A 23,622-nucleotide genomic window follows, 5' to 3' on the forward strand; every position below is an offset into this window, starting at 1 on the left:
GGCTGCTGGTTAGGGATCAGAGCCATATGTGCAGGTTTTTCTAAGCCAGTTCTGACTTTAACTGTGTTATCCCTCTGTTCCTATAAACTGTTGAAATACCGTAGTAATTCCCATGTTTTGACAACCACACGCTCTTCTCAGACTGCCGCTTTCTCCTGGAAAGTGGCACAGAAATCTGTCGGACCACGCTTCCTGATTTTTGGTTAAGAAAATATGCTTCCCATATGGTTGCAGGCCGAGAAAACAAAGACTTAAAGAGGTTGTAAGCATTTGGTGATAGGTCTTCTCCTCATGGCGCCTTCCCTCCGTTCCTATTTTTCATATTCTCTATAAGGCCGGGGAATGTGGTGAGGGACAAATTATGTGGGTGGCAGGGAGGGGTTAGTCTTGACCATGAAAGTACCCACATTTTCACAGGGAGCTTTTGCCATTCTTAGTTTTTTTTTTTTTTTTTTTACCTTGCCTTCTGAGCAATTGCTCATGATAGATTTAGAGGCAAAGGAAAGGAACTGGAGAGAGGGACATTTTTAAAACAATTTATTAAGAGGAATTCTAGATCAGAGATGGGCAGTTGGACTACATCGTCTCTAAGGCATCTCCGGCTCAGAGGTTTCAGGATTCCTTGATTTCCAGCTGGTCACTCAACAGGAGGTTGACTGGACTCCTATTCTACTCACTCAACTCTGGGCCTCTAATTTTTCGTTTCTTAAATGTGGTGACTGGAAACCTATTCTTTTGCCTTTACTTCCAGAGATCTCAGTACTTCCAGTTCCTAACAGAGCCTAAAGCATGAATGCAACTTCATCTCTCAGCTTTTGAAATCCGCTTTTCCCTCCAGGTACTCCACGTCAGCATTCTCAAGACTGGAGAAGTTAGGCCTCAGACATCCCAAGCCTTCTCCTTTTATTGGAAATTTGATGTTTTTCCGCCAGGTAAGAGCTGTCTTCCATTGGCATCCATCATAAAATATGCTAAGGGCCGGGCATGGTGGCTCATGCCTGTAATCCCAGCACTTTGGGAGACCGAGGTGTGTGGATCACCTGAGGTCAGGAGTTCGAGACCAGTCTGACCAACATGGTGAAACCCCGTCTCTACTAAATACAAAAAATTAGCTGGGCCTGGTGGCACATGCCTGTAATCCCAGCTACTTGGGAGGCTGAGGCAGGAGAATCACTTGAACCCGGGAGGTGGAGGTTGCAATGAGCCGAGATTGCCCCATTGTACTTTAGCCTAGGCAACAAGAGCGAAAATCCATCTCAAAAAATAAAATAAAATAAAATATGCTGAGCCCAGGACAGGCTTTCTGCATGAAACGTTGGTCTTGTCCAGGTCCCCACACCTCGAGTGGTAAAGGTATTCTGTGATGCCATGATCCGTCCTCTACTAATATGAATTTTTATGTGATGGCAAGAATCTATTTCTTACCACTATCAATATGTATTGAGTCCTGTCATCCATTCACTTACCCATTTCCCCCAAATACCATGTATTGAGTGTCTAAATACACAGACCCTAGAGTGTAGAAGAAGAGATTACTTGTGGCCTCAAGCGCACCGTCAAATGATGGCGTGCAACACCAGATGAGATACACCCTAGCACTAGATAGGGTAGTATAGACGGTAGCTGTGGTCTTCTGTCAGAGGAGAGGGTGATCTGTCAGGGCTACAATCATCCTAGGGAACTTCCTGAAGAAGGAGGTCCTTCAGGGGCTGCGGACATAGAGACGAGGATACACACACCAGGTGGGCGGCACCATATATGTGAGTGCACCAACATAAGAATGACGGCTCAGGTTGACCAGCAGCCTGGACTAACTAGAGGCCAAATGTTAGGGTGCACTGGGCAGTGTAGTTGGGTGAGAGAAAGGGGGACTAGATGCTTACAGGATAGGAAGGCAAGTGAAGAACTATTTGTGTGTTAACATTTTTGAGAAGGAGAGGGACTTTGAAATGGACTACACTCTGCAGGGAAGAAGAATATAGGTTAGTGCTGTAGAACCCAAATGTTGCTGAATCCCAGGGGTGAAGCCACGATGGCTCGGACTAGGAGGTGATAAGAGTGAAAAGAGATGGATAATTGGGAGCAAAATGAAGAACTCTTGTGACAAATTAGTGTAGAGAATTCAAGGCAAAGTGAGTGAAACATAAGTCTAAGCTTTGAGCCAGGGGAACGGGGAGAATGGCCGTGGGTTGTCGGAAATAAAACGTTGCGCAGGGGAGTGGTTCAGGGAGAAGATAAGTTTTTGCCAGAGTGACATGCCAGTGGAAATGGCCAGCAGACATTTGTAGATATAGGTCAGGACTTTATGGTCTACGGTTATTTTTTCTCACATTCGGTTTTCTCAGAAGCCAGATGGCTTGTTCAGATAAGTCACGGGGACACTGACTCCAGACCGAACACCAGGAGCCAGAAGACCCTGCATGGGAAGAACCACCAAGCCAAACAAAGGCAGGAAGACTCCATTTGGGACAATCCTGATAATATCTCTTCAACGTCTCTAGAATTTCCCCATCCCTACCTCCGGAAAGGCTGGTCCTTGGCACTAGATAGAAAAGAAAGCTGCTCTTTCTGTCGTTTTCTGCTCCCACCTTCCTAATCATTTCTTTTCCATTCCTTTCTGTGTCCATCACCTTTTCCATGATTTGTCATTGTTGTTTCTGTCTTTCTAGTGTTTTTAAACACCTTCTCCTCTCATCTCTCTCTCTGGGGTGGGCAGTTCACAACTTTTAAGCTCACAAACAACAATCTCAATGAGGCTTCCTGTTAGCCCCCTTGAAACAAGTGTGAAGAAATTTTAAAGTGTCAAGATAGAACAACAAACCAGATCGGAAAGCTAAAGAAAATGCATTTCACACATTTCTGGGGGGAAACGATCAGTTGTATTCCGCGGAGTAATTAATTTGGTATTAACATTCTGAGGAAAACAGCGTAGCTGTGAGGAGAACGCTATGCTCCCGCCTCTGGAGAGCCTCCACATATGCTCCTTTGCAGCCCGCCATCCTCACAGCTACAAGCCCTGCCAAGTTCTTTCTAGAACATAGTAATTTCGGTGACTATTTTTATATTCATATATGCTTTCCTTGATGTATGGCAAGCTTACACTGCAGAATTCAGTAGATTTAGTGGGAAAGTCATGTGTTTCCATGCAGGACATCCATACTTCTAACCCCTAACTTTCCACCTTCATTCCACCCCTTATGTATCTGCCACATACTCCTTTCTCACAACACAAATCTACCATTTGCCACCCCCCACCCCCACCCCAGCTCATGAGTATTTTCAGGTCTAGTCCATTCCCACCACACAATGGATCTAGCATTTTCCACCCCTCCTTCAACCCAGCTACACTTCTTTCCCATTATAAAATGTGTCTAGCCAGGCACGGTGGCTCACACCTGTAATCCCAGCACTTTGGGAGGCCAAGGCAGGCAGATGACCTGAGGTCAGGAGTTCCAGACCAGCCTGGCCAACATGGTGAAATCCTGTCTCTACTAAAAGTACAAAAATTAGCCATGTGTGGTGACACATGCCTGTAATCCCAGCTACTCAGGAGGCTGAGGCAGGAGAATCGCTTGAACCCGGGAGGTGGAGGTTGCAGTGAGCTGAGATCACACCACTGCACTCCAGCCTGGGTGGCAGAGCAAAACTCTGTCTCAAAAAAAAAAAAAAAAAAAGTGTCTAGCATTTTGTCTTATATATCTCAAACATGTTGAATTTAATTAAAGTTTAACTTGAATGAATCATGATAATTCAGAATTTGTGACAATTTTGATAGACTCAGTAGAAGTTACATATAGTGGCAGTAAAAAGGGCCATATGATAATGCTAAATCAAATTTCAGAGGGCAATGTTATAGTTGAGAAAGCAAACTTTTTGAATATTTTAGCAGCAAGTATTCATAAGTAGTTTAAGAACTGGTGATCTCTCCTGTCCAAGACTTTTACATGGCCATTTTTTAAGCCGTTTGTTTATTACAATATTTCAAAGTACTTGAAAGCAATGTAACTTCCATTCTTTTTTATTGTTTCTGTAATTGTGTTCTTGCTGTTCCAGATTTTTTTCTGAATAAGTTTGAATAATTGGAATTTTGCTTAATCTTATTCTTACTATAGCGCTGTGTTTTCTTCAGGGTTTCTGGGAAAGCCAAATGGAGCTCAGAAAACTGTATGGACCTCTGTGTGGGTAAGAAGGACACTCAACATTTCTATTATGTACGATATTTTGATTTTCACATGTTGAACTGATATGGAAGAAATGCCAAGATTAGGAATTTGTATGTGTTTCTATTTTCCAAAGGGCCCACAAAGAGGGTGTCCTGCAGTACAGACAAGGCTTCTAGAGAAGACCCTGGGGTTGCCCATGGGGGAACTGTGCTGGCCTGAAAGAATACCACTTTCCAGGCTTTGCAGCCTTGCTGGGCCGGGCACATCATCATCTCCCCCTGCTGTGCTGAGGGTTGTTGCCACGGGATGTGGTGGCCCCCTTGCCTCAGAGCACAAACTGTCCAACTTGCCTTGATGGTGCGCAGCAGTTCATATCCCATGAGCGTATCTGAACCTTACTCAGACTCGGGTCCTTCAGCCCATGGGGAAAGTGTGCTGCCAGCAACATGACCGTGTAATTTATCACCCAGTCCAGTTCCCTTTTGAAAGTGAAAGGAAGTGCTATTAATAACTACCCCAGGATGACCGTGTCAACTAAGACTATCCCGGATATGCTGGGGCATATGGTCACCCTAGTTCTTGGCTGTGTAAAGTAATATAGCCCTTCTCTTTATTTTCCCTGAATTTCTCCTCTTTATGCTCCTTCGTTTCTAAAATTCCAGATTCTGGTGAGCAAACGCACATTCAGACCACTTACTCTATTCAAGATTTAACAGGCTTGAATTGCATTGATTCTCAACATGTGTCTTCCCACACTGAAGTCCTAATCATTTCAGTCGGTTTTCACACAGCTTCTCCTCAGCCACTGAGCGATTTTTTTTGCAGCTTTTCCTAGACCTCTGGGTCAGCGATCACTTTTGTAGGTGCATTAAAGTTCTCCTGTGTTGCTGACGTACATTCCAATGGGCTCCAGTGATTTGGGGGTCCTGTCTCCATAGGATTCGTGATGTCTGTTCTCCTGATACCATGTTTGAAAGGGATTGGCTTGTCCTCTTTAGGGAAATGGCCCCACCTAGGAGGGCCATAGTTTCGGTCAAGTTCTTCTACCTACTTTTTGGTTTGCTATGTGGCCCTGAAAAAGTAACAAATTAAGATGTTAAGATGCTCTCTGTATTAGTCATTGCTGCATAATAGACTACCCCAAAACTCAGTGACATAAGCAACAATTTATGATTTATCATGTGTCTAAGCGTCAGCTGGAGTTGGCTGGCCTAAGCTGCACTTGGCTGGTTGGCTCTGCTGGACTTCTGGGTGTATCTGCTGGGGAGGTTTCATGTGGGTCACCAAGGCTCTGCATGTCTCTCATCCTCCTTGGAAGTGTAAGCTCGGCTGGCAGGTTCTCACGGTAAAGGCAAAGACTCAGGAGAGGAAGGCTGATGGTGCAAGAACATGATACATTTCTGCTGCATCATTTCAGCTTATACCCTATTGGTCAAACCAAGTCACATGGCTAAACCCAAGATGTGGGTAGGAGAGCACTGTGGCCACTTTGAAGCCAAAGCAAGGCACCTGGCCCAGTCTGACACTCATAGAGCAGGGAGGTGTACTCCTCGGAAGGATGAGTGGGGAGGCAAGGCATGTCTTTAAATAACAAGCAGCCCTACTGCACTCCCTAAGATCTCTTTCAACTTGGCCTTCACTTACTTTTTAATTTTTACTTTTTAGTGCATAACTTCTTGCTTTAAGTGTGATAGGTGCTCGATAAAGGCTGAAGAGAGTGAACTGTCTACCTTTCTCTTACCGTTGTGTGGTTCTATTGCTTTTTTGTTTTGTTGTTGTTTTGTTGTTGTTGTTATTTGTTTGTTTTTGAGATGGAGTCTTGCTCTGTCGCCCAGGCTGGAGTGCAGTGGCGCGATCTCGGCTCACTGCAACCTCTGCCTCCTGAGCTCAAACGATGCTCCTGCCTCAGCCTCCCGGACAGTGGCCTCCTGCCACCATGCCTGGCTAATTTTTGTATTTTTAGTAGAGACGGGGTTTCGCCATGTTAGCCGGGTTAGTCTCAAACTCCTGACCTCAAGTGACCCGCCCATCTTGGCCTCCCAAAGTGCTGGGATTACAGCGTGAGCCCCCGCGCCCGGCCTATTGCTTTTTAAAGCTTCTCATTCCAGCTCTTTCTTTCCAACAGTCTCATTCTGCAGCTGACTTGGCAATGACTTAGAGACTGTCTCATGTGCTTCTGAGACACAGCACTGACTCAGAATGACGGTGCCTTCACCAGAATCAGAAAAAGTCCTGACTGAGTTTGAATTCTAGGAACCACTTTTCTTGAGTGCTTCTTGTACAGATATCCAAAGTAGAGCCTTTGGGTATTTAAAAATAATTTTTAAATGCCAGATGAAGAGTTTAAAGGGCACTGTATGAACCAGTTGTGTGTGTGTGTGTGTGTGTGTGTGTGTGTGTGAGAGAGAGAGAGAGAGAGAGAGAGAGAGAGAGAAAAGGAGAGAAAAAGAGAGAGAAGGAGAGAAAGAGAGAAAATGACAGGGAGAGAGAAAGAGAGAGAAAAGGAGACAGAAAGAGACAGAGAGAAAGAGAGAGAGAGAAGGAGAGAGAGAGAGAGAGGAGAGGTGGAGCGAACTGGTTTCCTTGACAACAGGATATCCAATCAACTTTTTCCTCCAACTTTAACTAAGTTAACACAATTTATCCTTTTCATTTCAACAAAACCTAAATCATAGGGAATGATTTCAAATGAGGTTATAGAGATCAAAATTGCAGTATCATCTCCATCCTTTGTTCCCACTTATAGTGAAAAGGAAAAAAGAAAGGTGATGGCATAATTTCTTCCTATAAAGCTATCAACTTTCCTCCTTTGGAAAAAAAAGATGAGCCATAAAATGCTGACTTCTTTTTAAATGTGTCTACTCCCAGATTTAGAGGCAATATGGTGGCGGTGTAAAAATGAAAGGGTTGAACCAGTCTAAGTTGAATGTCTTTTCTAACTCTAAATGTTATTTTCTTACTGCTTAAATTTTAGCAACGTAGTTTCACTGATTGGGAATGGACTATGCTCAATGAACAACAAAGACTCTTCTTGCAGAGAACAATTTAATTTAAATTACATTAGTTTTTAGGCTACTTTTATTACCAGGAAATATAATCAATCCCAGCTTGATCCTCTTAAAAACTGAAATAATAGATTGATTCATCATTTGACAAGTGAAATGCCACATTACACTGTTGATGTCATGTAGAGATGCGTAGGGCCTTTAGATGACAGCTTGGCACTGAATGTTGGGAGAAAAATGGGCAGGGCAAATCTCACTGCTCTAGACTGGAAAGCCAAATATGATGACAATGTATACTTATTATCTGGTTGTCACCCTAGCAACTCAGAGTTTGAGGCTCAAAACTGGAAACTGACTCCTTACTCTATCCCCTCCCCCACTCCCTGCCATGGGGACAATAGGGCTGGAGAAGGTTTCCATCAGGATGGGCAGATAACATCGATGCTTATCGTTACCACCAACACTGCCACCACCACCACCATCACCACCACCATCATCAAGAACAAAATATCTTCACCAAGTGTCTACTTATGTAGCCTGCTTTGCCAGGTTCTGTGTAAATAAAACTACACACGGTGTCTCTGCCTTCTTTGAACTTGAATGTAAAGCAGGAGGACTGGTGTGGATACCTATACAACTATTAGTCGTGGGGTACCTGGTAAAAAAACTCTCCTGAATTGCACAGCAGCCTGGCCACATACCACAAAGAAGGCAAGGCTTTATTGCTTTGGATAACCTTCATTGATTAATGATTACTTGTTATCTCCTTCAGGCTGAGAATGAGCCCCAAGTTGGATTTATATTCCCTCCCAAACTCTGTAAGAACAGAATCAACGTTATCATCATACATTGGTGATTGAATATGGTTTATATGCAATATATATCAATATTGAATATAAACATATATTGATATATATTCAATATATCCTGTTTGGATAGAGATTATATTCCCTCCAATTTGTAGCTGGACTTTGTAACCCAGTAGATGATAAGCCTTATTAATTACTTATAGTTAAGTAAGAATAAATACTTACACAGCACCCTAAGTTTAGATCATTAGCAACTCCTAAAGGCCCCCATTCAAAGCTCCTTTTCCCTTTATTTCATTGTTGTGTGTGTGTGTGTGTGTGTGTGTGTGTGTGTGTGTGTGTGTGTGTATGTGCATTGTTTTGTTTTATTTTGATTTTTTGAGGCAGAATCTTGCTCTGTCATGCAGGCTGGAGTGCAGTGGCACGATCTCAGCTCACGGCAACCTCCACCTGCCAGGTTCAAGTGATTCTCTGGTGCCTCAGCCCATGAGGTTGCTGGGATTACAGGCATGTGCCACCATGCCCAGCAAATTTTTGTATTTTTGGTAGAGACAGGGCTTCACCATGTTGGCCAGGCTGGTCTCAAACTCCTGACCTCAAGTGATCCACCTGCCTCGGCCTCCCAAAATGTTGGAATTACAGGCATGAGTCAACATATCTAGCCTATTTGATTGTCTTTTAAATGTTTGCTCTATTGTTCTACTTTTACTTAGCCTCATCCCCGTTTCTTCTTCCCCCCACATCACTTTAGTTTTTATCTTGGCTCCCTCTTGTTGAACTTGACTTTCACACTTCCTGGCATCCATCACCTATGCCGCTCCATTTTGGGAAGTGGCACCTGCATCCCTGGATCCCTTCATGATGCTGGCCTTGTTGCATAACCTCATATACTCCCATCGGAGCATCACATTGTAGGTAGTAGGTAAGCATGAACTTTGTACAGAATTCATAAAGTACAAGTGAATGTAAGAAAAAAGTACACTTGCTCCCACCCTAGGGCCCAGCTGCTCCTTCACAGAGGCAACCTCTGTTAAACATTTCTTTATAGTCAAATGGATCATATATAATACATGCTGTTCCTTACCTTGCTTTGTTCATTAATGGTATTTAGGAAATTGTCTCATTTTGCTTCATTCATTCCTGTTAAATTATGTAGTATTTTTAAGGATTTTCTTGTATGAATGTATCCTAATTTTTAAAACAAGTTCTCAATTGATAAACATCTCTTACTTTTACAAATATCATTGCAGTGAAGATTTTCATATACACATCATAGATGTCTGGGGTTAGCATGCAAGATAAAGTCCTAGAAATGGAATTATTAGATCAAAGATGGTCTATGTTTTTAATTTTGATAAATATGACCAAATTGTTCTCTCTAGGGATTATATCAGTTTAGACTCCCATAAATATGCATATTTTCCTTCCATACTTGTCACTAAAATGTGTGGTCACAATTTTAAATCTGTACCATTTGATGGTATATTGCTGCAATTTCAAGGTGCATTTCTCTAATTATGAGCAAGTTTGAGTATCTTTTCCCATGTTTAAAATGCAGTGTATTTTGTTTTGTGAGGGATCGTTTGGCACTTCTCTGTTGGGTTATTGATCTTTTCCTGCTTTATTTGTAGAAGCTCTTTGCATATTAAAGAAAGTAGCCTTTTATATGCCTTAAATATTTTCTCCTCTTTATCATTGCCTTTGACTTTGCTTATTATGTATTTCTTCCAATCAGAAAACATTTGTTTCTGTGTTGTTGACTTTAATTGATTTTAGCAGTGTCTACATTTTGTATCTTACTCAGAAAGGTTTTCTCCACCAAGGATATTTTTTCATAAACTTCCATTTTTCTAGTTTTTTAAATTGTATTTTTAAAACATAGAATGTTTGACATATGAGGAATTTGTTTGGAAGATGGAGTTAGGGACACACCCTTTTTTTCCCCCCAGAGGGTAGAGTTCCATCTAAAAATTCATCCTTTTCCAATTGATTTGAAATGTCACTTTTATCATTTATTAATTCCTAGGTGTATTTCTGACTTCTCTGTTCTGTTGTACTGCTTAATCACAAGCCAGGGCTGCACTGAATATCCTTATCTGGATGTCACGCTTGTAGCTTCTTGTACCTAGCTGCGGTAGGGTGTTCTAAGAACATCTTTGTAATATCAAAGCCTGAAGCAATCTATCTCCCAAAGAACCTTAGGTCCCATACTGAAAAAAAAAAAAATCAATTTAGCAAATAAATAAGCCTTTGGTATAAAGGGCCTGACACTTAGCTTCAAAGTTCACACCACAGGAGGGGGAGGTGTCTCATATGCCTCCAAGTTGGGGGTTTTTAGCACCATTTTTAAAATTTAATTAGCTAGCATGCATGAACTAATAGCACCTTGTCACCAGGCAGTGAGGAAGTTGAGAACTTTGGGATACATAAGGAAAAGCATGTGGCATCAGCAATCAAAATAACAAGGTCGTTTCAACACTTTTTAAAGCTCAGTTTCCATGGTGCCATCCATTAGGAGAGTTTGTGTTCCGGAAGTGACTAAGGTGTGAACACTTTTCATGTAATTGCTCTTAACCATCATGTTTATGTACTATTTAGATGGGGTTGAAGAACAGCATAGAGATGGTTTACTTTAATACTGGCAGATGGCTATGTCATCCACTGTGGGAGATTTCCTGGCCTACCACTATGGATCAAGAACCACAGGAGTTGAAGGGCTCTGAAAGACTCACCTGTTGGACGTGCTTGATCTTTGACTTAGACAATCTGAGACATCTGAATTCACTGGGCCTGAAAATGTGGCTGAGGACAGGGTAGGGTGGAAACTATTGCTGATTTGTCCAAGAAAACACAAGTATTTAGACTCAAATTGGGCAGCTGACACCTAGAGATAGATAGCCCTTGCTTTTAAACTGGACTGAGCTCAGTAGAATCGTAGATGTTGAAGAATGGTGGAAATTAAGCCATCGTTGCATAAGAGCATCCCAGACACTGATGCTAAGGAGTCAAACTTTAGGTTTTTGCAGCTGATATAAAGTGCAAGCCTCAGTATGAGGCTCATTTACTAAATGTTTGACCCAAAAATGTGGCTCAATTCTGAGAGGAATTGATGAAAATGAAAATATGCTATGATCGTTGAGAAAACACAATAGCCTTGAAACAGTGGAATTAAACACAGAAGTTCTGAATTATCCTAACATCTCTGGCCATGAGGCCAAACTGTGGGCAATATTTGGGTCCCCTAGCTTGGTGAAAGCTGGCTTTCATGAAAGCATGGAAAGCAAAGTTGTGCATTGCAGTTCCCAATAATGTGAATCTGAAAGCAAAATTCATGTGAGACCATCATGATGGTCTGTAGGTCATAATTATTGAGCATCATTCAGTGAGTGAAATATCAATATTCTCACTGGTCAAAATAGCTTAATCATGAACACTAAGCCTGTAAGAGCACATTTTTTAAATGACTGGAATTCACTACACTGCATTATTGCATTTTAGGGGGCCATTATTCTCTAAAAGTGAATGCCCCGACTTAGTGTGCTGATGTTTTAGGAGGCCTTGGAGAATAGGAGGAAAGTTGTCCACAGGATGGCTATCACCAAGCCAAGCACTCTGCCCAATAGGTGGAATTATCAAAGGAACAATTGTCCAAAGATAAGTGGCTTAGACCAAAGAGATGGAGGAATTTGATTTGAGTCCCACTTTTCTTGAATGAACCATTCATAGATTCTTCACCCTTACCTGCTACCAACATGATCTCGTTATACCAAATAGTGTATTGCTACAAAGCTTCCGTGCTTTCTTATGATTTAAGACCACCTTCTTTCCTAGTCTTGATCCAAAGACCCTTCTGAAGTTTATCTAATTTTCTGGACTTCTGACTTCTTGTTTCAGCCCATTTATTTTATACCAGTTCATTTCCCCCATCCTCTTTTTTTTTTTTTTTTTTTTTTTACGGGGTCTCACTCTGTTTCCCAGGCTGGAGTGCAGTGGCGTGATCTCGGCTCACTGCAAGCTCCGCCTCAGTCTCCAGAGTAGCTGGGACTACAGGCGCCCACCAGCACGCCGGGAGAATTTTTTGTATTTTTAGAGGAGACGGGATTTCACTGTGTTAGCCAGGCCCTCCATCCTCTTTCTATAACAGCATGTGGGTGATGGTTGTCGCATATTTTAATGACTACTGCTGTCCAAGTCTTTGTGACCCACTCTCACAAAGATCAAGAACCTGTATTAATTCCCTCTTCTTTGGGTAGAAACATCCAACAGGGCATGATAGCTTACAATAGAAATCTGCGGTTAAAATCCCAGCTTCAACTTTCTTTCTCTCTACTGCTTGTTACCTTTCACTTCCCCTCTCCAGCTTTAGTTCTCTTAGATGTAAAAGGTGGGATTTGGACTAAGTCGGTGACTTTGACACTGTTTAATCACAAGCCTCAGTAAATAATATATTAACCACATTGTTATCTAATACACACACATACACTTGAAATAAAAGTTTTACAGAAGAATACCTTATTCACAGTATAAGAACCACTTTGTTCTATTCTATTGTATTGTATTCTATCCGTAAAAAATAAAACATTTACAAGCTGGTCACAGCCCATTAAATTGATTTCATGACCACTAGTGAGTCAGAATCAGCAATCTGAGAAGCAAAGGGCCAGATGATATCTGAAGTCCTTTCCAGTCATAAACTGGATGACAACAAGCCAATGACACAGTCCCTATCAGTGTGCATCAGAAAATTGTTAGAGGCCCTTGTGTTTGCCTCTTTGTTGTTTAAGATTCTGAGAAACCTCTGACAAAATCACTACAAGCCCGCTGTTCGCCGCTGAAGCCGAATTCCAGCGGAAGCACTCCTCCTGCAAAGACCAGGCTCCCGCACCTGACTGTGGGCCCAGGCTGGGCACCTCCCACCCTATGGCACCTTCTTATTCTTTAAAATCACAAGTTCAACTATTATTGAAATTATTTCCAAGCCTTAACTCGGAATCATGCTAAGAAGCTAACACAAATATATTAATTGACCATTTAAGACATCTCTCTGTTAGATTTTTGCATTGGGTGTAAATATCTAAGTAATTGATGTGGATATCTTCTCCCAGGTAGGTGTGGCCAGCTGATTACTTATTCCCAGGGAGTTGGAGCAGCAGGAAGGAACGGTCTGGAAACTGGAAATAATCCCATTTGCCGGCGTAAGCTAGCTATGGAAAACTGACCAGGCTGTGGGTACCGAGAGAGCAGCTTCCTGCTACTTCCTGCTGTGGGTGAAGGGCCGCGTTTAAAGACTAAGACGGTGCTCCCCATTCTAGCAAACACTGGCCACAGTGGACAGTCCAGGAGAGAGCTGTGCACCGGGAAGGTGTCAGCTGGACAGTAGTCAGGCATCCAGGAGCAGCGATGAGGCGGCTGTCAGTGGACCCCAGGGCACCACTGGTGGGTGGTTCAGGAAACTGAGAAGCCCCCAGCCCTGAGAAAGGAGTTTAGGTAGTACAGCAGGGTCTCAGCGGGAAGGGGTCTGTGGACGAATCAGGGATTGACATTCAGTTCTAAGACTCACAGCATCATGTGAGGCCCAGGACTCAGAAGCCAGACCTAATCTCCCGTATCAGTCAGGGAGGAAAGGTCCATTGTGGTTGGAACAGATCCATGCCGGGGAGGCATCCAGTCTCATGATGTGTGGCTGGAGGTTGTTCCTGCTTCTGGGGCCAGGGCTGGGTCTGCAGGTGAGGGACAGAGCACCTGGCTGAAAAGGAGAGAGGACTGCAGCGGCTGGAGCGTCAGCCACAGATTTTTAATTTTGCATTCCTTGATATTCACATCCAAAATCTACCGTGGAGAACTGTGTATCACGTTCAAGGTGGAAGGGAACTAACTCATTCCTCATCAGTGACTATCGAATATGGCATCAGTACCTTCTTTATTCTCTAAGTGACAGCTCTGTGCAGATGTGTTCCCAATCAATAGAATGTCTCAATTAAAGTTGCATAAAAGCTCTATTTCGAGCTAATATCTTCAAATAATAAATTCCATATTTAATTGAAGTGTATCTGCAACAAATCCAAGTTGTTCAACCCAAAATGCATAATAGAGGATGTAAAATAGTCATGAATCACTGTGACATTTGTCAAGACATTCTCCCATCTGGAAGTAGGTCCAGAAAGCACATGGCTTTATGCATATATCTTTTGTCAAGAACTTTGCACAGACAGTCTCAAAAAGTGCACACATTTACCCAATTCTTAGGGCTCTTCACTCTGATTGAGAATGCAAATAGTATTCCTATTCTATCTAAAAAGAAGAATGACAAGCCATATTTGATTTCATAATTTAAAAGAAAATATTACTAAATTAGAAAAAGCAGTGAGTTCTCAATTCACCTAGAGCTTAAAGTTCCTCCTCCATCACTATTTTGTGAGCAGAGAAACTTCTTCCAAACAAGTTCTTAGAAATCCTTGCTTGATTAAAAACCAGTTCTAAATCTTGCTACTCACATAGGGCAAAAGGTAAAGGAATCTAAATGTCTAAAACCAAATTAACTCTAGATACTAGTGTGAACTTTCAAGCAAAAAAAGTCATACACTACCACATACATGTTTGAAATTCTACTAAATTTTGAATGCTTGACGTTCGCCTTTAAACTGGAACATATTCTTCTTTCTTCCTTAGGATCTTTAAATCTTTTAAAGTTTGGGTTGTTTACTATGCATTCCAATTACTCCTGATCAGTCTTATGTGTAACATTTCTATAGCACACAAAGTAATTCCTTAGCAAGGCCCCACCAAGTTTTATGATGCCTGCTTGCCTAGGGCAGATAATATAAACTTAACTACGAAAATAAGTTCTTTGATTATTCTTCGCATCTCAAGACCGTGCTCCTAACAACTTCTCTTCCATCTCACCCTCAAGCTGAAAGAATTTTGCAACCCGCTCTATGAAGTTTTTCCACCCTGAGTAAGGCTGTCAGTTTATTGGCCTATTTATAAAGGTCTGACTCTCTGACATGTTCTCCAGGCTCCCCACATTAACCGCTAAGGAGGCACTCTTTGCAGATGATTTTTTTTTTTTTTTTTTTTTTTTGGCCTCAGCTTAAAAAGGAATCTATTAACCTTTGCCCGGAATCTGTGGCTGGTGAATGGCTTGTCATAGCATGTTAGTTCGATGCAGCGATTGTGGTCTTCTGTGTTAAAACACCCACCAGCACCTCTTGGTACTACTTGGCCTACTGGAGATGTGGGCATCCAGGATTAAATCAAAACTACTGCACTTCACAACAGGGCTGCTTCAGGAAGGAAATCCCAGGTACTCCCTGGCTTGTGCTGCCTCCATCTTTTCCATGGCTAATGTAATGCCTGGTGCATATCCACCACAAAGAGGCAACTGTTGAATGGCTCTTCCATTTGCCTTTGAAGATTGCTTGTAACTCTTCAAGTTCTCTTCTTCATCTCACTGCCAGACCACAGCTTGTGACTGATGATTGACATGGCCACCAGGTTCTTCCCAAAGACTCCAGCCTAAAGATTGTTAGCTGCTTCCACCAAAGGCTTAGGCTTCTCTGCTAGAGTTTCAGTTCTTTGGAGCATCCCATGAGCAAGAAGCCTCAGCTCTTTGTCCTCCTCTGCGTAGGAGCCCACAAGGATGCTTTATGTCCAATCTGGAATGGATACTTAGCATCCTGAGTTCTGCCCTGCTCAAAATCCATACCTGTTCATGAGTACCAGGGCTTCAGGGTCTGAGAACCCACAGCTAACACCCACAGGAGAAAGGTTTCATATGAGTAGGTGGCATGGATTTTCATGCCTCTACAACCTGGCCGGCAGGAGGAACACTGTGACCCACGGTTTCAGAACTGATGGTCTCCCACTTCTTGGTTAGATCTAGGTATTGAGAATAACATGAAGGACTTTTGGTTGGAGGACATTATTTTTATTGTGTTAAAATACACATAACATAAAATATGCTATCCTATTTTTCATTGTATAGGTCAGTTACATTAAGTACCTTAACATTGTTGTGCAGCTATCATCATCGTTCACATCCAGAATTTTTTTCATCTTGCAAAGCTGAAACTTTGTCCTCATTAAGCATTAACTCTCCATTCCCTCCTCCCCCAGGCCCTGACAACCACCGTTTTACCTTCTGTCTCTACGAATTTGACTACTCTAAGTACCTCAGTAAAGTGGAATCATGTGGTATTTTTCCTTTTGTAACTGGTTAATTTCACTTAACATAATATCCTCAAGGTTGATCATATTGTGGCACATGGGAGAACTACTGCCTTTTTAAGGCTGAGTAATATTCCATTGTAAGCATATTCTGCCTTTTGTTTATTCATTTGTTTGTAGATGGCGGAGCTACTGTGAATAATGTTACTTGAATATGGATGTGCAAATACCTCTTTGAGACCCTGTTTTTAGTTCTTTTGGGTATATATGCAGAGGTGAAATTGCCAGATCACAGAGTAAATCTATTTTTAGCTTTTTGAAGCCCTCATTCTGTTTTCCAGAGTGACCATATACCATTTCACCTTTGGAGTACATTTTATAGCAATGCTTTTTTGTCCCCTTTTCACCATGATTATGTGGTCATTACTTCTTGTTTTCAAACCTTGAGAGTGAACTCAGGTGAAATTTACACTTCCCCTTGTGCCCTGGATCCCAAGTGGTCAAAGTGGACCACACATTTCTAATTGGAATGGATGACCTCAGTGACTTTGCCTGTAACTTCCTTTTGGCTAGGCCAGTGAGTGCATTTTTAACCAAACCACCCCATTATCAACAAATGCTTGCACTGCATGATAAATTCAGTTTGCTTTAATAAATTCCTAGTAGTCCCCACCCAGAGCTCCTTCTCCTCTTATCTCACTCCTCGCTGCCAAACCCTTTACGATTTATGTGTCTGCCTTTCGGTTCTGCCTTCAGCCCCCTCCAAGTTTCCTCTTTCCCAACAGCTCACCGTGGGCTTTGTGTCTCACATAAATTTTGTCTTCTGTATCTGAAACTCTTACTGACTTCTGCTTCCTTGTTCCCTGGATCTACACTGTTCCTTCTCTTCCTGGAACTGACCCTTCAATCTCTGGGCTTCCTACCTTGAGTAATTTGTCAAAATCCTGCTCTTGCAATTGGTGGCTTCTCAATTTTCTTTCTCTGAGTTTTTTCCCACAGTCTTTCACTGTTTCACAGGGCATACATTCCAGCTTCATGACTATTCATGACATGTTGAATTCCCCTCTTGTACCCCACAGTCTCTGCATTGAGTGTGTGCTCATTGGGAAAGGTCAGCTCACACTATACCTATCCAAAAAAAGACAGATGGCAGGTGGTCTGTGGAGAAGAGTGTATTCAGGCACATAAGCATGGGAGAAAGTTCAGAGGTTTTGGCTGAGATAGAAAGAAGAAGAGTAGAAGCCAAACGTGTGCTAGGAAAATGTGATGTTTGGGGCACAAGTAGAGAGGACAACCTTGGCAGTGGCAGATGAGATAGACCTCAGGACTGGTGCTAAGGAGGTGGGTCATTTGACGAAAGTTGTGCAGGTACAGAGTGGAGAAGGGGTGCAGGGGGAAGATGGAATTAATTTTTTAAAAAAGCAAAAAACATTCTAATAGCACAGGTGAGAGAGATAAGAGTCATTTAGATTATCAGAAATGGAAGGAAAAGAAGGAGAATTTTATAGAGAAAATGTCCTGTAGCGGCCAGATGTGGTGACTCATGCCTGGAATTCTAGCACATTGGGAGGCCGAGGTGGGAGAACTGCTTGAGCCCAGGAGTTTGAGACAGCCTGGGCAATATAGTGAAACCACATCTCCACAAAAAATACAAAAATTGGCTGGGTATGGTGGCGTGTGCACCTGTCGTCCCAGGTACTTTGGAGGCTGAGATAGGAGGATCGCTTGAGCCAGGGAGGCAGAGGCTGCAGTGAGCTGAGATCATGTCACTGTAATCCTGTCTTAAAAAAAGAAAGAAAGAAAGAAAGAAAGAAAGAAAGAAAGAAAGAAAGAAAGAAAGAAAGAAAGAAAGAAAGAAAAGAAAAGAAAACGTCCTGTAGGAAAAACGCAGCAAGTCATTGATTGTAACGGATAAGAGATGAGTCAACATTAATCACTGATTAATTATTTATTAATTGCTAATAAACTTCAAATCCTGGAGACAAAGTGGTGATTCCACCATAATTAGGAGGTTGAACGGGACAAAGACAAAGATGGTTTTATCTTTTTCTTAATCTGTTGGAGCTTGTCTTCATCCTCATGTGTTCAAGCTGTTATAACAAAGTGCCATAGACTGGGTGGCTTATGAACAACAGAAATTTATTTCTCATAGTCCTGGGGACTGGGAAGTCCAACATCAAGGAACCGACAGATTCATTGTCTGGTGAAGGTTCACTTTCTGGTTCACAGATGGCGTCTGCTAAGGAGACATTGGGTCCAACGTGACTTAGGAATGAAGCACTCAGAGGATCAGGAAGCTGCGTTAGGAAGGAGAGAGGAATGGGAGCTCCAGGGTATGCCTGGAATCTGGAATCTCCACCTCCCATCCTCCAACAATCGAATGGGGTGTTTCCTGCAGTGTGTCCTTGAGACCATCGTTTCCACTGGCAGTAATAATTGTTACATGGGGAACAGCAAAAGGAACAGAGGTCTCTTCAGTGTAGAATGACTCCGAACCTTTCATGCAAGAATGTCCTTTGACAATCTCCAAGTGAGAAATTTAGGATGCAGTGTTTATTTGACCACAGAATATTTCCCCCTGTTCCGCCCAGAGTATCTCTTGGGACTAGGATATGAAGAACAGGCTTTGAGAGAAAACACTGATCTAATAAATGCCAGCATTTTACTCCTAAAGAATTCCCCATAAAAGACAACCATTAATAGAAATAGTTTACTTCACCATTGTGAATTATCAACATTACAACCAGTAATTACTAATTACCTCCATTTTGAGTTGATGTTTTGGGGGATGTTTTTATCCTGCAGTGCTATGGAGAGGCTGGGAACGCACTGCTGCCTGTGTTGCTTGTTTATTTATTTCCTTTTATCCCCAATGTTCTCTCATTCCCTTTCCCATCCCCAATAGTCAACCATTCCGATTGTGTTTAATGTGGTTTTTTTTTCACATGTTCTTGCAAACTGTGCATTATCATTTTGTGAGTATTATCTTTAGCTTATGCCAATAGTACTGTCGTAGATTTCATTCTATTCCTTAGTTTTTTCATTTAGCACTGTGCTTTCAAGGTCCAGCACAGAGTTCCCATTGAGTCTGCTGCTTCTCACGGCTGCCTGACACTCCCCAGATGCCTGTACCTGCTTCACTGTCCACTGTCCCAGGAGGAGATACCCAGTGGCCCTCAGCAAGCAACCCTGCAGTGGGTGTCCTTTTATGGGACCTTTATGGACCTGTGGGAAAACTCTATGGGCTATCCATCTTGCCCTATGTTTGTTATATATATATATATGTCTTTGTTCCCTAAGGCCACTTACATATTAATTGCTAATAATCTGAAAGCGTTTTTCAGCACTCAGTGTGGATCATGTCCCTCCAATATAGTATCTCCTATGGCCATCCCAATAACATCCCTGAGAGTTTGACCAGGCTAGGTGCATTATCCTCAATCATACAGAAACGTGAGTGACTAGAATGAGAGGGGCATGTGGTTAGTAAGAGGTGTGAGCAGGGTTGCACAGGCTCTTTTTATTAATCCAAAGCTGTTTCCATTCCACTGCCTCTTCTTGCTATTTCTTCAACATTCCAAACAGTCCTGCCTTAGGACATTTGCCCTAACAATACGTAACATAATTATTTGTTGACTGACCTGCTTTCCTGATATAATGCAAACTCCATGAGGATGGGGACTTGCTCTCTTGTTCGTGCTGCTATTCCCAGTGCCTAGAATGGTGCCTGACACATAATAGATGCTCAGTAATCTGTTGCGTGAACAGAAGAATCATCTCTACGTACATGTCTTCCATGTCAGATTTATCTCCAAGGAAACTTCAAACAGGAAGGTCTTGTTATGTGGCTAATTTTGGTAATGGTGTTATTTTATTGGAGACAAAGAAAAGGAATTAGGGGAAGAGTTTCATATTAAAATAGAGGGTTGGATAAGGGGAGTTTATACTCTTTCCCCATCGGTGACTTTTATGCTCTATCAATTCAGTAGTTAGCCCATCAAAATACAAAATTCAATTACACTGTGTAAGGCCACCTTGGGATCCAAAAGATAAACAGAGAAGATAAGGGACATGTTCTCCTGATACACTAGCTGGGCTCCACTCACCCAAGTCATTAATTGGATTCTTTTTGGGCTACTGCCTCATATCCTACTCCTGAATAGCTGATACCTCCCATAACCTCATTCTTAGGGTCAGCTGACCGCACCAGAAAGAGCACTGGATTAGGAGCCAGATCTGGGTTCTGGTCTTAGCTCAGCTATCCCTACTGATGGGACTAGAATGAACGAGTCATTTATCATTTTCTTCCCTTTAAAAAATACTTGAGGTCGGGCTCAGTGACTCACGGCTGTAATCCCAGCACTTTGGGAGGCTGGGTGGATCACGAGGTCAGGAGTTTGAGACCAGCCTGACCAACATGGCGAAACCCCATCTCTACTAAAAAATACAAAAATTAGCCGGGTGTGGTGGCGCGCACCTGTAATCCCAGCTACTCAGGAGGCTGAGGCAGGAGAATCGCTTGAACCTGGGAGGCGGAGGTTGCAGTGAGCTGAGATTATGCCACTGCACTCCAGCCTGGGTGACAGAATGAGACTCAGTCTCAAAAAACAACAACAAAAAAAAACAAACTTGAGCACCTGCCTATCTCACAGGTCTGACATAAGACTCAAAGGAGCTCTCAGAGCTCTCCCAGGGCAGCCTGTCCAGCTTCAGAGGTGTTCTTGCAGCCAGCCTGCATCTTGGGGAGACTGCCGAATTCAGGAGCCCCATACCTCGCCAGCTCAGGGTGAACTTCTTGAGTCCTGCACGTGGGTCCTTTCCCCATCATGTCTCCAGGGAATCCTCCGCCTGGGTAAGGGGAGACAGCACAATTCATCCAGTCCTCTCCCCTCTTTGGGCCTCATTTTCCTAGCTATGAAATGAGGGGGTTGGGCTAGAATGATCATCTTGAAGCTTCCCTCCATCTCTAAAGTCTTGTGATCAGTGCTTTATTATTTTTTCCCTGCCTCTGGTTTCTCTCCTACTGTGTCTGAAATTCTTCTGCCACTAAATTTTCCCTTTTTTCAGAGTTGCACATCTGGGCTTTTTATACCTAGCCCTGGACAGCACATTCTTCCCATGGCCCTGGGGTTCCTCCCCTGGCCTCACTGTCTTTGCAGGAGTGACATTAGCTTTTCCCCAGCCCCTGCTAAGCCCACACATCATTTGGGGAGAGGTGATTTTGCCGTGTACTCTCACAAATATATGTCCTGCACATATTCTATGGAATAGACACACACACGCACAGCTCCCTTCAATACCCCCAAATATACATGCCTGGGCATAACGTGTGGGCAAAAATATTCAGGGACAGCCAAATGACTATTTTAATGTTCCTTTGTCCCTGCAGGGCCATCGAACTATTTATTTAGTAGCTTGATGCTGTTTGCATCAACGACTTTGCCTTATAGGCTGTTCTTCATGTTTATGATTCTTACTGTGAAAAAAATTGCTCGCCTAACATCTGTTCTGAATTTGTTTTTTCTTTATTTTTATTTATCTGTTCCCCATTGAATTATATTTGCACCAAGGACAGTAACTTGAATTGTAATCTTCAGTGTCCTTCAGGATTTCTGCACACTTCAATACATCTCTTAATTACTCTTTTTTTATTGTTATGAGATACACATATATACCCACGCTCACACGGGCAGATTGGTTTGTAGCTTACCTCTGCCTGCCCCCTCTGGGGAATAAGTTTTATTAACTGAATAAATTAGATGGGCGGGTATGTTCAATAGAGTAGGGAGGTTTATCATTATAGGTTTCTTTCAGATATTTTTCCCCCTTGCTGCCCAATTCTCTCCTTTAGCCATAGCTGTTTTGGAGAAAGCTTTATTGTAGCTTGACAGAGTCATAACTCACTAGGGTGAGAAGGACCACTTTATCTTATAGATGAAGAAGCTGAGGGCCCGGGGAGTGGCTATCTTCCTGCCTGTTTCCAGAAAGGATGGAGAATCACTGCCCCAGCACCACTCTTGAGAAGTAGAGCACAGCTTGACCCTACCTCTCTGGGCTGCCAAGCCTGGGGGCTTTCCTTAGCAGCAGGAGGCCTCCTGGGGCTACCATGCCACCATCCATGTACCACACCATTGCTGCAGACCCAGTCCTCTGCAGAATAAGCATTTTGCATGGGTGTGGCTGGGTTGGGGTGGTTAGGAAAGTGTGCAGAAGATGGTGTGAGAGAAGGGCAGGGCATGGAGAGTCACAGTGGGAATTCTTCCTGCTTGTGGACTCTCCTGGTGGAGCTGGTTCTCTGGCCTCCCTCAGGCTGGCTCGTGTGACCTAAGCCCTCATCAACCCCCTGCTCTCACCACTTAGAAACCAACCCAGGGACCAACCAAGCACATTCCCAGCAGTAGGCAAGAAGATCCCTAAAGAAGGGCAGTGAGACTTGCTTTTTTTCCCCTGATACTTGGGAAATCTACCAGGTATAGAGACAGTGACCCAGGTATTCAAGGAATTGGTCCAAATTCACCATGCTGTAATTCAAAATGCAATGCTCTTTCTACCATCAGTTCTCCGTTCTTTCTGGGAGATATGTCCCTCTTCTTCCTTTTGATCTTTCCTACACTCTTTAGGGTCTATGTCTATGTTTCCCAATGGCACAAAGACAGAAGGGTCAGCTTCCCCATGTCTTGAAGTGCTCACTGCTGGCCCTGCTCCAGATGTTGTCCACACAACAAATATTTCCGTCTTTGCTACGTGTACAGCATGGAGCTCATGGTGGTTGGAGAGACTACCCATCCCCTCCAGAAAATGTGTCATTCTCGTCTCTTTTCCCAAAGAAAGCTGACATCTAATTTAGGAGAAAATCCCAGACGTGGGCCAAGTTGCTCAAGAATGCCAGGTAGTAAAGCGGCTGACTTCTACAAGAGAAGAACAGGAAACCCAGAAAGAACAGGAAACAGGATTCTGGGTAGAATCATGGACCAGCGAAGGCAGAGAAGGTTTCTAGGAGGAAGTAGGTCTTGAAGAATGAATAAGGGGGAGGTGAGGGGAAGAATGTTCCACTCAGCAAAAACAGTCAGAGAAAAGCCCTTGAGGTGGGAATGGTTGGGGGAATGGAAGTTGTGGCTGGAGAGGGGGACACAGGTGGATTGGCCAGTCATCATCACACACTGGAAAGCCTTCGTTGCCGGGCTGAAGACATGTTTGTTATCCTTTTATTATCCTTGCTAATGGTCTGTGAGCTGTTTAAAGCCATGTCTTGCAGGTCAGTTTCTAGAGATGGGGTTTGAGGTGCGAGATGTTCACTAGGGATCCATGCCTGCGAAGGGAAGGAGGAGAAAGCTGTCAGTCATCCCCTAATAGGACAAAATGCCAACTTTCTGTGTTCCTACTCAGCCCAGCCTCGGGACATGGGCTTTCCCAGGAAGGGGGTGACCCCAGTGACATGGATCTCTGCAGCTGAGGCTGGCCCTGAAGGAGCTAACAGCT

The 23,622-nt window shown here is 43.0% G+C and overlaps 1 protein-coding gene across 2 annotated transcripts in view; it reads left to right on the forward strand.

Moving 5' to 3' along the window:
• TBXAS1 (thromboxane A synthase 1) overlaps positions 1-23,622 on the forward strand; it is a 194,930-nt gene that overhangs the window by 42,685 nt on the left and 128,623 nt on the right. For both annotated transcript variants that reach the window (XM_015135045.3, XM_001109275.5), the window contains exons 2-3: positions 839-932; positions 4,130-4,182. In XM_015135045.3, coding sequence (XP_014990531.1) covers positions 839-932; positions 4,130-4,182 — 147 coding nt within the window. The remainder of the gene's footprint in view (positions 1-838; positions 933-4,129; positions 4,183-23,622) is intronic.

This window comes from Macaca mulatta, chromosome 3 (genome assembly GCF_049350105.2).
Source record: "Macaca mulatta isolate MMU2019108-1 chromosome 3, T2T-MMU8v2.0, whole genome shotgun sequence".
Lineage (NCBI taxonomy): Eukaryota > Metazoa > Chordata > Mammalia > Primates > Cercopithecidae > Macaca > Macaca mulatta.